The sequence below is a fragment of the Ranitomeya variabilis genome, chromosome 2 (assembly GCF_051348905.1).
Source record: "Ranitomeya variabilis isolate aRanVar5 chromosome 2, aRanVar5.hap1, whole genome shotgun sequence".
Taxonomy (NCBI): domain Eukaryota; kingdom Metazoa; phylum Chordata; class Amphibia; order Anura; family Dendrobatidae; genus Ranitomeya; species Ranitomeya variabilis.
The window spans coordinates 251,464,860-251,479,768 of record NC_135233.1 but is presented as its reverse complement, the minus strand read 5'-3'; the positions used below and the strand labels follow the sequence as shown (position 1 = coordinate 251,479,768).

At 48.2% G+C, this 14,909-nt stretch overlaps 1 protein-coding gene across 4 annotated transcripts in view; it reads left to right on the top strand.

Annotated features, from left to right (window-relative positions):
- Nucleotides 1-2,913: 2,913 nt before the first annotated feature.
- CCDC180 (coiled-coil domain containing 180) overlaps nucleotides 2,914-14,909 on the top strand; it is a 41,745-nt gene continuing 29,749 nt past the window's right edge. For 2 of the 4 annotated variants that reach the window (XM_077284599.1, XM_077284596.1), the window contains exons 1-8: nucleotides 3,003-3,140; nucleotides 6,698-6,815; nucleotides 6,891-7,081; nucleotides 9,970-10,058; nucleotides 10,792-10,901; nucleotides 10,984-11,112; nucleotides 11,467-11,577; nucleotides 11,854-11,949. In XM_077284599.1, the coding sequence (XP_077140714.1) occupies nucleotides 6,747-6,815; nucleotides 6,891-7,081; nucleotides 9,970-10,058; nucleotides 10,792-10,901; nucleotides 10,984-11,112; nucleotides 11,467-11,577; nucleotides 11,854-11,949 (795 nt within the window). In that variant the 5' untranslated portion in view covers nucleotides 3,003-3,140; nucleotides 6,698-6,746. Of the gene's footprint in view, nucleotides 3,141-5,823; nucleotides 5,845-6,697; nucleotides 6,816-6,890; nucleotides 7,082-9,969; nucleotides 10,059-10,791; nucleotides 10,902-10,983; nucleotides 11,113-11,466; nucleotides 11,578-11,853; nucleotides 11,950-14,909 lie in introns of those variants that run through there. The other 2 variants (XM_077284597.1, XM_077284598.1) reach the window with 2 other exon arrangements.

Sequence of the window (14,909 nt, the reverse complement as noted above, 5' to 3'; positions counted from 1 at the left end):
AGCTTTACAGTTTAACGGGTCAGTTAGGACCCCCAAATCTTCAACAGGCAAGACTGATTGTTTGGAAGTTGAAGCAACTGCAGCACCAATTTTCGCACTTTTGACCAAGAATTCAGTTTCTCGTCACTGAAGGGATAGCGTCTCTTAGAGGATGTGTTAGCAGCGGGTTAATCAGCATGATGTCCACAACGAGCAACAGAGAATGTTCATTTATTGAGAATTAAGAACATTCAGCATTACAACATGAGAACAGGATCAATCTGGTTTCTGAGAGAGAGATCTGCTGTGACTTTCAGTTTCAGTTGCACACACAAGAAAATGTGCTCACAGGGAAGGAGGAGGAGGAACATCCTGTCTGTAAATGAGGACTCTTTTTTTTTTAACTTTGTTGACATGTGAACAATATGCATGCAGACATAAAAATCACATCATATTAAACAAACAATAGTTGTTGCAATACATACAGATCAATATGCATTAGGCCAACAGGATGATGGTAGAAATCCTCTTGTATTCTGCTTATCCCATTCTTTTTTAATTAGCTCTTTAATCGTGGGTATGACGGGGAAGGATCTACGTTTTTTCTGTCCTAACCCCGCAAACAATGTCTTGAGCCGACTTTCTCCCCTTCTCATCTGGGCACCCCATCGTGCTTCTGACAGATTTTACTAGGTTGTCTACACTGCTGTTAGGTAGACAGAGCCCCCCTTCATTCTCGGATGAACTTGGCTGAGATTCAGATTTGTCTGAGGATCTATGTACAACATCTGATTCTGAGCTTACTGGAGATTGGGACCTGCTTGGTTGATGGATACTGGTATTACTTGTATGCGACAACCCCTGCATTTCTTCCCGGATTATGGCTCTAACGTCAGACAGAGTCATTATATTCTCCTGCCGTAAGGTAAGCATGATGCATTCTGAGCATAACCTTTTGGTATAAGAATCCGGGAGGGGCTGCGCACCTAAGGCACATTCCTTGTGCTTGGACTTGTGCATCTTTTTCTTAGTCTAGAGGAAGGGGATACAGGAGGAACATATATCAGCATATAGGAAGAGGCTTTTTTTAAAAACTCACCCAGTGAAGCTGACAGGTATCGGTTCTGGAGGCGGATTTTTTGACAAGTGATCTCTCTGGTGGTAGATCGTTTGTCCGGAGGCCGACCACCACTCTTAGTGCTGCTCCTGGCGCTTGTCTCCTTGCTGGGAGAACGCTGCTCTGTTGTAGGCAAGTGCGCTTCGTCGGCCGGTGAAGCCATACTCACACACACCGGCCGACGCTAGCGGTGCATTTTTAAATCTGGCGCCGAATCTCCTGCCTCCCCGGACCTAACCTGGAAGTGCTCCGGCGACTTCCGGGTCAGACGCGCCGCTCCTCCTCACCATGCGGCGGCTGTGGATAAGAAGCCGGCCGCTGAGCACGCGCGTCCTTATGGAGCCGGGCGGACCAGCGGTGACCGGACCCGGACCATGGTGGCTGACCAGACGAGGGGGGAGGCTGCAAGCATGGGCTCCCCCGCCGCTGCTTCTGGAACCGCAGCCCCTGCCGTTCCCTCAGAGACCGATGCAGGCGGGTGCATGGCCCAGGGATCCTCTTCTGTAGGTAAGCAGGGATTCCTATAGGAACAGGAAACCTAAACTGAGGAGGAGAGGGGACCGCCTCCTTTTATTCTGTAGGTTTCCTGTTCCTATGGGTGGATCCCTCTCTCTCATGTGGGGTGCTGTCGTGGCGAAGGGTAAAAAACAATCATGGTCGGCACATGACTGGAAATGTGCTAATCACAATTATCTGTGTGACCTCAGCCGTGGAATCACTCGCTTTTGGAAGATGAGCTCTCTGCAGAGTTCCTCCATTTCTTGTAGTATCTTCAGGACTCCACAGACCCAGCACGGACCCAGCCAGAGAGACCTCCTCCTCCAGGTGTCTCACAGCTCACCATCATGAGGAGCCAGACACCTGGAGGAGGAGGACTATAGGCTGCGGCTCACCAGTGTATGAGGGTCTCAGGAGACAGCGGCCGGTCCGTGCCGGGACCCGCGGGAGTGTGGATCTAGGCCTCAGGATACACACACTGCTCAGGGCCATTGTACACCCTGAACAGCACCACCATTCTCCCTTCTTATAAGCGCCGTACCCGCTATCTTGTTTTTAGGCTACGTTCCCATGATGAGTTCTTGAGGATTTTTTTTTATGGTGCGAATTTTTGAAAAAATGCAAGGAACCTGTTTGTATTTAATGGGTGCAGAAATGGTGCAGGAAATCAGCAACATCAAAAGCTCACATCCTGAAAATAGGAAAAGAAATCACAGTGGTGGCCAAAAAAAAAAAAAACCTCCATTTTTATAAATTTAATGGCAATCAGTGTGCAATAAAAATATATAATTATCTATATAAGGGGCTCACCCCTGTATAGGTCATGAAGACAGGGTGCAAAAACCTGGTCTGTAATGAATAATAGAACCACAAGAGAGAAAAGACTGGACCAATAATGGTATGCACAACCACAGAATTTACAAAAAATATATCAAACTTGAATAATGCAATAAATAATGTGCAATAAAAATGACCCAGTGATGTGATTCTCCAGGGGAGGACGATTATGGCGAGACTTATAAGTGACCGCTGCATAATCAAGCAGAGATGAGCGAATCTCCACAAGTCTGTTATTCTCCTCCCAGGTGTCAGAGCCTGGTGCGCACTGTTTGGCAGTGTTAGTAATTTTTGCACTATAGCAGCGCATGTGCACTACTACTGCTGGTCACATGATCAGATGATTCCAGACAGAACACAATGGCAGTATCACCATACTGTTAACTGCAGATGCAAGTCTCTGAATGACCACATGAGGGCGCCCGATCACACATCCAACTCACATACACAGAATGATAAAAGCCCCGCCTCTATATGTAAATGAGCGGAGTTCTCGCACTTCCCGCGGTATTTCCATGTCGTTGTCATGGTGACCCCACGCATCCGTACCGTACACTCCAGTGTTGTGTGAGGGTCAGTGACAGGAGGCGCTGCCGGGGCCCAGGTGAGGACTGTGCGGCTCCGGATAACGTGCAAGCGCAGGAGCGCGGCCCCAGAAGTGACTGCTCAGGCCCCGTGTCCCCCGCACCCTGCTCCGAGTATATCTCAGGTATAGAGACAGAAACTATAGGAACATGAAGGGCGGAGCCATCACTGACACAGAGGAGCGGAGCCATCACTGACACACAGGAGCGGGGCCATCACTGACACACAGGAGCGGGGCCATCACTGACACACAGGAGCAGAGCCATAACTGACACACAGGAGCGGAGCCATCACTGACACACAGGAGCGGAGCCATCACTGACACACAGGAGCGGAGCCATCACTGACACACAGGAGCGGAGCCATCACTGACACAGAGGAGCGGAGCCATCACTGACACACAGGAGCGGAGCCATCACTGACACACAGGAGCGGAGCCATCACTGACACAGAGGAGCGGAGCCATCACTGACACACAGGAGCGGAGCCATCACTGACACACAGGAGCGGAGCCATCACTGACACAGAGGAGCGGAGCCATCACTGACACACAGGAGCGGAGCCATCACTGACACACAGGAGCGGAGCCATCACTGACACAGAGGAGCGGAGCCATCACTGACACACAGGAGCGGAGCCATCACTGACACACAGGAGCGGAGCCATCACTGACACAGAGGAGCGGAGCCATCACTGACACACAGGAGCGGAGCCATCACTGACACACAGGAGCGGAGCCATCACTGACACACAGGAGCGGAGCCATCACTGACACACAGGAGCGGAGCCATCACTGACACACAGGAGCGGAGCCATCACTGACCTATAGGAGCGGAGCCATCACTGACACACAGGAGCGGAGCCATCACTGACACACAGGAGCGGAGCCATCACTGACACACAGGAGCGGAGCCATCACTGACACACAGGAGCAGAGCCATCACTGACACACAGGAGCAGAGCCATAACTGACACACAGGAGCGGAGCCATCACTGACACACAGGAGCGGAGCCATCACTGACACACAGGAGCAGAGCCATCACTGACACACAGGAGCAGAGCCATAACTGACACACAGGAGCGGAGCCATCACTGACACACAGGAGCGGAGCCATCACTGACACACAGGAGCGGAGCCATCACTGACACACAGGAGCGGAGCCATCACTGACACACAGGAGCGGAGCCATCACTGACACACAGGAGCGGAGCCATCACTGACACACAGGAGCGGAGCCATCACTGACACACAGGAGCGGAGCCATCACTGACACACAGGAGCGGGGCCATCACTGACACACAGGAGCGGGGCCATCACTGACACACAGGAGCGGAGCCATCACTGACACACAGGAGCGGAGCCATCACTGACACACAGGAGCGGAGCCATCACTGACACAGGAGCGGAGCCATCACTGACACACAGGAGCGGAGCCATAACTGACACAGGAGCGGAGCCATAACTGACACAGGAGCGGAGCCATCACTGACACAGGAGCGGAGCCATCACTGACACACAGGAGCGGAGCCATCACTGACACACAGGAGCGGAGCCATCACTGACACACAGGAGCGGGGCCATCACTGACACACAGGAGCGGAGCCATCACTGACACACAGGAGCGGAGCCATCACTGACACACAGGAGCGGAGCCATCACTGACACACAGGAGCGGGGCCATCACTGACACACAGGAGCGGAGCCATCACTGACTCACAGGAGCGGAGCCATCACTGACACACAGGAGCGGAGCCATCACTGACACACAGGAGCGGAGCCATAACTGACCTATAGGAGCGGAGCCATCACTGACACACAGGAGCGGAGCCATCACGGACACACAGGAGCGGAGCCATCACTGACACACAGGAGCGGAGCCATCACTGACACAGGAGCGGAGCCATCACTGACACACAGGAGCAGAGCCATCACTGACACACAGGAGCGGAGCCATCACGGACACACAGGAGCGGAGCCATCACTGACACACAGGAGCGGAGCCATCACTGACACAGGAGCGGAGCCATCACTGACACACAGGAGCAGAGCCATAACTGACACACAGGAGCGGAGCCATCACTGACACACAGGAGCAGAGCCATAACTGACACATAGGAGCAGAGCCATAACTGACACATAGGAGCAGAGCCATAACTGACACATAGGAGCAGAGCCATAACTGACACACAGGAGCAGAGCCATCACTGACACACAGGAGCGGAGCCATCACTGACACACAGGAGCGGAGCCATCACTGACACAGGAGCGGAGCCATCACTGACACACAGGAGCAGAGCCATAACTGACACACAGGAGCGGAGCCATCACTGACACACAGGAGCAGAGCCATAACTGACACATAGGAGCAGAGCCATAACTGACACACAGGAGCAGAGCCATCACTGACACACAGGAGCGGAGCCATCACTGACACACAGGAGCAGAGCCATAACTGACACACAGGAGCGGAGCCATCACTGACACACAGGAGCAGAGCCATAACTGACACATAGGAGCGGAGCCATCACTGACACACAGGAGCAGAGCCATAACTGACACAGGAGCGGAGCCATCACTGACACACAGGAGCGGGGCCATAACTCACACATAGGAGCGGAGCACGTGTAGGATGGAGCCATAACTGTAGGCGTGCATAGGGTGGAGCCATAATTGCCATATGGGAGTGCACTGGGCTGAACCATAACTGACTTATATAGCATGTGTAGGGTGGAGCCATAACTGTAGGACGGTTCTGGGAGGAGCCATAATTGTACAAACTCAAAGCCACAGCTGACCTATAGGAGCATAGTGGTCAGAGCCACAACGGTAGGCGTGCACTCTGCGGAGCCGAAACTGTAGAAGCTCAAGCCAGCAAAGCCATAATTATACAAGTACACTGGGCGGAGTCATAACTGTACAAATGCAAAGGGCAGAGCCATAACTGACCTATATGAGCGTACTGGGCGGAGACATAGCTATACGAGTGCAATGGGTGGAGCCATAACTGTACGAGTGCACTGAGCAGAGCCATAACTGTAAGAGTGCAATGGGCAGAGCCGTAACTGTACGAGTAATGGGCGGAGCCAGAATTATAGGGGCACATTATAGGAGCCAGGGCCGGACTGGCCATTTGGCAATTCTGGCAAATGCCAGAAGGGCTGGTCTGGTTGTGGGCCGCCTTGTGTGCTACATTGTTAACTGAATCAATGTTCTCAATGCACCCATACTGTTATCAGTTGTGACGGAGTACAAAGCCGGTCACTCCATCACTTACCTCAGCATGCCGTGGGTATAATTAGAAATATTGGTCTTGTAGTAAATCTTCCTTTCCTCCATCCAGGGTAATATTAGTAATATATCCCATCTGGTTATTAAGGACGGGGACAACATGGGCCTGTGTGATTTCAAATGCCAGGGCTGAATTTCATCCCCAGTCCGTACCTGATAGGAGCCATAACTATATCACTGGGCGAAGCCATACCTATATCAGTGCACTGGGCGGAGCCATGCTGTCACCTGTAGGAGCGCACTGGGCGGAGTAATATGTGCGTCCTGCAGGGAGGCACGCCGTCCATCCATGCATTGTGTCTTTATGAACTCTTGGAGACATCTTTATTATGCAGGCTGATAGCACCAGGGGGTCCTGGGAGCGGCGCTATCACCATCTGTGTATTTCCAGATGGCAGAGGAACACGCAGCGCCCCCTCTGGTGCACATGAGCTGACGCTATGGCTCTTGTTGGAGAAGTCCACGTTGTTCCCAGCGGTAAAGTCTACAGACAGATCTTTGATGCGGAGGTACGGGGCCTTCACAGCCGTTGCCATCTGCGGTGTAGGTGGATCTGCTTGTTGAGCCTCGTCCTGCTGTTACAGGTGCAGCTCGTTCGGTCACTTGGAGAGGCGCGAACTCGGGGGGCGCAGCATGGAGGACGGTTTGATAGTGGGAAGATTCCTCTCATCAGGGATGAGGACACTCACTCTGCAGGGCTGTTATCTGCTCGCCAGCGGCGCTGGGTGGACAGCAAGCCATATGACGGTTTCACAGAGAACCCGGCTGTATACAGGTGAGTTTATGGTGCGGTATTATCTGTATACAGGTGAGTCTATGGTGCGTTATTATCTGTATACGGCCGGAGACACACTGGTGCGAGATACGGCCGAGTCTCGCTGGTTAAAAGCAAGCTGTGGCACCGGCACTCCGGAGCGGAGCGTGCAGCTGCATAGCAATACATGGAGCCGCACGCTCCGCTCCGGAGTGCCGGTGCCACAGCTTGCTTTTAACCAGCGAGACTCGGCCGTATCTCACAGCAGTGTGTCTCCGGCCTACCAGTGAGTCTGTGGTGCGGTATTATCTGTATACAGGTGAGTCTATGGTGCAGTATTCCTCCAGGTTTCCGCCTGCACAACTCAACCATTCTGTTACCACTCAGCTCACAGAGCCCTCACATATTTGTCTTTACATATACCCCATCCACTGTCTGAGTACATGCCATTTTCCTCCTGCATTTGTATTTTTTTGCGGTTTTTCAGTATCAGTTCTTTACATTTTTTCATGCTGTCTTATCAATTGTTACATACTAGTGTAAGATTACGCTTACTGCGTGTCTTGGGGGACACTCGCTTGGCAATGGGATAAACGCACTCAGGCACAATTTTCTTACAAAAACAGTCTATTTGGTTTATTTCGACATCAGCATAAACCGCAACCTCAGGAACTTGGTAGTTTGTAACAGCCTGAACGCCATCTGTACATATTTAGCTTTACAGTGGAACCACAGTCCCTCACTGACCCCGGTTAGCACAACACGGATTACAGTCCGTTACCTGTTGGCGTCCATCACACAGGTTCCCGGATCCCTCTTATCCTCAGAGGTGTCCCACACACGTGTATCACTGACGGTTATCAGACCATCCACTCCGGAGGTATCTCACAGGCCTCCTTGCTCTGGCTCAGACTAGCCAGCACTCGCTCCATGTGCCAAACACACCTTCCTCACATAAGTGTAACCACACCCAGGTACCTATCACATGGCTAGTCAGGTGATAGTGACATCACCACAGGTCCTCAAACACACAACCATCTTAGGTGTTCAGACACATCCCTTTGGGTGGGTTTGTAGGTGACTGGACCCACCCATCTCTCCAATCACCTGGAAGCCTTCCCAATGTAAGGCCGGTTTCACACGTCAGTGGCTCCGGTACGTCAGGTGACAGTTTCCTCACGTACCGGAGCCACTGACACACGTAGACACATTGAAATCAATGCATCTGTGCAGATGTCATTGATTTTTTGCGGACCGTGTCTCCGTGTGCCAAACACGGAGACATGTCAGTGTTCGTGGGAGCGCACGTATTACACGGACCCATTAAAGTCAATGGGTCCGTGTAAAACACATACCGCACACGGACGTTGTCCGTATGCAGTCCGTGTGCCGTGCAGGAGACAGCGCTACAGTAAGCGCTGTCCCCCCCACATGGTGCTGAAGCCGCGATTCATATCTTCTGTGCAGCAGCGTTTGCTGTAGAGAAGATATGAATAATCCTTTTTTTGGTTTGTTTCTGGTCTTTAACATAAAGATCCATGTCCCCACCCCCTGTGCGCCCGCCCACTGTTATTAAAATACTCACCCGCCTCCCTCGCAGTGTCCTGTCCTGGCCGCACCTTCTCCTGTATGAGCGGTCACGTGGGGCCGCCCATTACAGAAATGAATATGCGGCTCCACCCCTATGGGAGGTGGAGCCGCATATTCATGACTAATTGGCGGCCCCACGTGACCGCTCATACAGGAGAAGGTGCGGCCAGGACAGGACACTGCGAGGGAGGCGGGTGAGTATTTTAATAACAGTGGGCGGGCGCACAGGGGGTGGGGACATGGATCTTTATGTTAAAGACCAGAAACAAACCAAAAAAAGGATTATTCATATCTTCTTTCCAGCGAACGCTGCTGGAGAGAAGATATGAATGGCCGCTTCAGCACCAGATGCAAGGGACAGCGCTTATCTCTAGCGCTGTCTCCTGCACGCTCCGTGTGGTACCCAGTCGGCACACGGGCGGCACACGTGTGCCGCCCGTGTGCCACACAGATGGCCTACGTGAGCTCACGGTCACGGATAACTCTGGTACCGATTTTTCCGGTACCGGAATTATCTGGACGTGTGGGACAGGCCTAAAACAAATCCCTCAGCAGTAGATCTGCTGAGCAAAACACGCCCAGGCTTCCATCACAGGGCCACTCACCTCTGCGATACATACCGCCCATCAATCACATGACCAGTCGCCATGCCACACTAGTCATATAGTATACTGCATGAGTGGTCAGCGTAATCACATTTCAGCATGACTATTACTTAGGCAGCTCAGTTGTGTGTTACTCAGTACGGACATCTAGCATCTGATTTCTCGACCTCTGTGCAGCCCTATCACTTATTTTTCATTTACTATTTTTAACACATAGGGGTCACATCGGTGCATTATTTTGAATTTATTTCTATATTATTTACGGTATATATTTTAAAGGTTATATATATATATATATATATATATATATATATATATATATATATATATGTTACGCACAGTCTGTGATTCCTTGTCCCCTGCTACACATTTATTCTTATTTTTTTTTTTATTACTTAGTTTTATGTTACTATTTTTTAATAATAAATTCTTCTTGTGACATCAATTTTTTTCCTGTATGTGTATATTATTTTATCATACCTTTTTTGTTGCTTTGTGGAATCGTGTTTTTATAATTATCAATAAAGCAATATATTTTTTATTTTCTTAGTTTCTTTGAATACTTCTTTTGGGTAATATATTGTGCTTGGTATTCTTAGCTTTGTAATTCATATATTTATGGTATTTCTTTTTCTTATGTGTATACTCATAGTTCTATGGTGCGGTATTATTACATTTTCTGGACTCTTCTCCCATCTGTAATCTTCCTTCCAGGGACGGAGCAGTGGCCGCTATTAGGACAATGCAGGAAAGCGAAGATTTGATCGCAGCCAGAGAAGTGCGCGGCCTGTGTGACGTCATTGGTAATGTGCGCTGTTTTCTGGGCTTATAGACCAGTTAGTCAGGTTTATATAATGCTGGATCGGGGGGATGGATACTTTCACATTTAGTGATTGTATTGATGGTGCAGAATGACGGTTCACCCCTGCGCCAAAAAAAAGGAACAGCTCTGGCAGCTGTAGCAGGAAAACCTGGCCTAAGAGGAACATTTTAATTTATTTATTTTTACATTTCTGAACATTTTTATTTAAAGCGGTTGTCTGGGGTTGGGATGTTGCTGAAATGTCCTAAGGATAGTCATCAGTATGAGGTTGGTGGGGTCCAGCAGCTCCGCCACTGAAGGGAATAGGAGCTGAACGAACCCTACCGGGTGCCTGGAGCTGTGCTCCTCCACGGCAGAGGAAAGCTGCCGACTGGTGGGGGTCTCGGGTGTTGAAACCCCACTATTGCACTTTTTTTTTTCCGCATCTTTCTTGTATTGGCCAGGTGTCGATGATTTGGTGACAAAACAATCCCTTTCCTCTAATTATACAGCCGGGATAGGAGATATATCTGATCCTGGACATTGCAGCAAAGTGTGCTCCGTCTCCATCCTGCCCATCTATGACTCTAGCTCCCAGCTTGAAGGCGCTGTAATGTGCTGCACGTATCGCAAGGGGTTAAACTAACTGTTATAGCAGCATTTTTTACCTCTTCTGCTGCTGCTGCTCTGCTTGCTTAAGCGTCAGACGTCTGATACATTGTCGTGTACTTCAGTTCCTGAGAAGACGGACAGTGGACTCCTGAAGCGGATCACCGCCGCCAGACAAGAGCGGCACGCCGCCGCCGTGTCCTCCCTGCAGAAGGAGTTGGCGGATGTCAGCAGGGTGAGGAGGAGGCTCAGGCCTGTGCTACTTACACCAGAGACAGTATCGTGTTTCCATCATTTTAAATTTTTTTTGTTATCAGGAAATGGAGATCTTAGTTATGGAAGCTGGAAAGAGTCTCCAGGGAAAAATCAGCGAGTCCCATATAATGACTGACCTATTGTTCCAGAAGTCTGAGAACAGGACGGACAACGCCAGCGTCACCATGAGCGTAAGTGTCTGCACGAAGGTGTATGAAACGACTTCAGGCTACCATATATATATATAATGACAGGGATAACCCAGACTTCTAGTCTTCACCTTGGCTTGCTGTCAGTGAATAGGAACATCCTTTCTTCCATCCAGAGACTGAAACCCCATTCCGATCTTTCCCACCAGACATAAGTGCAAAACGTGTCACAGTGGATCCGGCTAAAACCCCTGTCAGACATGATCAGGTTGGGATTTTCAGCCTCCGGTTATTGATATCTGCTGTTCCATTCACTGACAGAAAGCAGGGGTATTGAAATGAAAAAAAATTGGAAGTGTTGGGAATTTTCACAGATTTTTTTCTGTGTCCATATAGACTCTGAATGATCTCTGGGGCCAGGTTATTGAGGAATCCAAACACCGAAGGGAGAACATAAGGGATGCAGAGAAGACAATGTTTGAAGTGGAGCAAAAACGAGCCAAACGGGTAGGTTTGGATAATCCTGGGAAAATACATGGAAGCGTCTGTCGCCATGAGTCCTGAAGAGTTCCCATTTATGGCCAAATGGCACAGCAGAGGCTATAGTAGTTTAGATGAGAGGCATAGACATCGGGAGAGGAGGTCCGGCACCTGCTGCACTGGGCGCATTCATCTGCCCGGCGGGTACATGCACAGTGCACAGTGTTGGATGTACATTGCTTCCTTCTTTCTGAGCTGTTTGTGCCCCCGCTAATAATAATGTCCCCCCTTTCTTCACTGCAGATTGCAGACATTTTGTGGAAGTTCACGACCCTGCTGACAGAGATTTGCTTTCTCATGCCACCTGATGTGCACAGATTTATCCATAAAGAAGCCATGGTGAGCCATACTTAGACTTTTTTAGTTTCTCATTACACAGGTCAACAAAAAAAATTTTTTTTCTGGTGTCCAAAATATTTTAATGAATTTGGGGTATTTTTGGGGTGCTGATTCTGAATATGCTATCAGTTTTGCCAGATTGGCTCAAGTTTTTGAAATTTTTGGTATCTTATTTATAGCACTTGTTGGTAAATGCAACGCATCATGTCATTAATTTCTTTGGATTAGTACTTGAACTGATCAGTTCTTAATATAGTTTTGTGTTATTTAGTGTTCTAAAAGTTTGTTCATAGCTTGATTTTTGCACTAACTTTATGTTGTTGTCTGTTTTCCAGTGAAAAGCATGAACTCATCAAGAAGAAGTTGTCTTAACGATCCAGACTCATTCTGTTACATTTGTGGTGAATACACACTGCCAAAACATAGAAGAAACATAACAGACTTCGTAAAAAAAGTGTATTTTGCCTATTTTGGGGTTATGCTTGGGGACCAAGACAAGTTTTGGGCACCACACATAGTGTGCAAAGCATGTATCGAATTATTACGAAAATGGAGCAAAGGACAAAGAAAAAGCTTCAAATTTGGTGTTCCAATGGTGTGGAGAGAGCCAAAAAATCATCATGATGACTGTTATTTCTGTGCAGTGCAAGTGCAAGGATTCAATAAGCATAAGAAACGAAAATGGGAGTAACATGGAATCTGCAAGAAGGCCTGCCCCTCATTGTGAAGATGTGCCTGTACCTGTGTTTACCATAAATAACAGTCATCATGATGATTTTTTGGCTCTCTCCACACCATTGGAACACCAAATTTGAAGCTTTTTCTTTGTCCTTTGCTCCATTTTCGTAATAATTCGATACATGCTTTGCACACTATGTGTGGTGCCCAAAACTTGTCTTGGTCCCCAAGCATAACCCCAAAATAGGCAAAATACACTTTTTTTACGAAGTCTGTTATGTTTCTTCTATGTTTTGGCAGTGTGTATTCACCACAAATGTAACAGAATGAGTCTGGATCGTTAAGACAACTTCTTCTTGATGAGTTCATGCTTTTCACTGGAAAACAGACAACAACATAAAGTTAGTGCAAAAATCAAGCTATGAACAAACTTTTAGAACACTAATTAACACAAAACTATATTGAGAACTGCTCAGTTCAAGTACTAATCCAAAGAAATTAATGAGATGATGCGTCGCATTTACCAACAAGTGCTATAAATAAGATACCAAAAATCTCAAAAACTTGAGCCAATCTGGCAAAACTGATGACATATTCAGAATCAGCACCCCAAAAATACCCCAAATTCGATGAAATATCTTTGGCACCAAAAATGCTGTTGACCAGTGTTATTTATATATTTTTTCTTACTCTTTCAAAATTCTCAACTTTTTTTTTCCGTAAATAGAGGGTGAGCACCATAGTTTTCATTGGTACCATTTTGGGGTCTGTACAACTTTCTGATCTTTATTTTTATTATTCCATTTTGTTGGTTGAGGACAGGTGAAGTGGCCATTTAAACTTTTTATATATATTATGTTTGCCCTTACTCTTTCACTGTTTTGGATGTGCTTGCCCCCTTCCTGATTTCCTATTATTTTGCATGTTTGTCACACTTAAATGTTTCAGATCACCAAACAAATTTAGAAATTAGACAAAGGTAACACAAGTAAACACAAAATGCAGTTTTTAAATGAAGGTCTTAATTATTAAGGGAAAAAGAAATCCAAACCTACAGGGCCCTGTGTGAAAAAGTGATCTCTCCATTAAAATATAAATGAACTGTGGTTTAGGACCTGCCTGTCAAAGTGAAGTAGACCTTAAAGGGAACCTGTCACCCCCAAAATTGAGGGTGAGCTAAGCCCACCGGCATCGGGGGCTTATCTACAGCATTCTGTAATGCTGTAGATAATCCCCCGATGTATCGTAAAAGATGAGAGAAAGAGGTTAGATTATACTCACGTGGGCGGTCCGGTCCGGTGGGCGTCGCGACCCGGGGCCTCCCATCTTCATAGGATGACGTTCTCTTCTGGTCTTCACGCTGTGGCTCCAGCACAGGCGTGCTTTGTCTGCCCTGTTGAGGGCAGAGCAAAATACTGCAGTGCGCAGGCGCGGGGAAAGGTCAGAGAGGCCCAGAGCCTGCGCACTGCAGTACTTTGCTCTGCCCTCAACAGTACTGCTCCAGAGTGCTGGACACTCCTGGGAAAGTTCACTACTAGTCCATGTTTTCGCTATTTTTGGATAGTGGCTCCCACTGTGGTTTGCTGGAGTCCCAAAGCTTTAGAAATGGCTTTATAACCTTTTCCAGACTGATAGATCTCTATTACTTTGTTTCTCATTTGTTCCAGAATTTCTTTGGATAACAGCACGATGTCTAGCTTTTGAGGAACTTTTTGTCTACTTCACTTTGTCAGGCAGGTCCTATTTAAGTGATTTCTTGACTGAGAACAGAAGTGGCAGTAATCAGACCTGGGTGTGGCTAGGGAAATTGAACTCCACTTCCCAAAGATGTAACAAACCATAGTTAATTTACGTTTTAAAAGGAGGCAATCACTTTTTCACACAGGGCACTGTAGATTTGGATTTCTTTTTCCCTTAATAATAAAGGCCTTCATTTAAAAACTGCATTTCTCCTTCGCCTCATTGGGGGACAGAGACCGTGGGTGTATGCTGCTGCCATTAGGAGGCTGACACTAAGTGGTAAAAAGAAAGTGATCTCCTCCCCTGCAGTATACACCCTCCTGCTGGCTCTCAGCTGACCAGTTCTTGCTTAGTGTCCATAGGAGGCACACGGACGGGTCTGCTATTCAGACCCAAATCTCTTTCTTATTTTATTTTTACCTTTTACATTTTTTATTTTATTTTTTCCACGGACAAATGGGGCGACGGATCCTTTCAAGGTTCCGATCTCCCCGAACCATCAACAGGCGAGCACGGAGAGTGTCGCCTCTCCGTATCCTCTC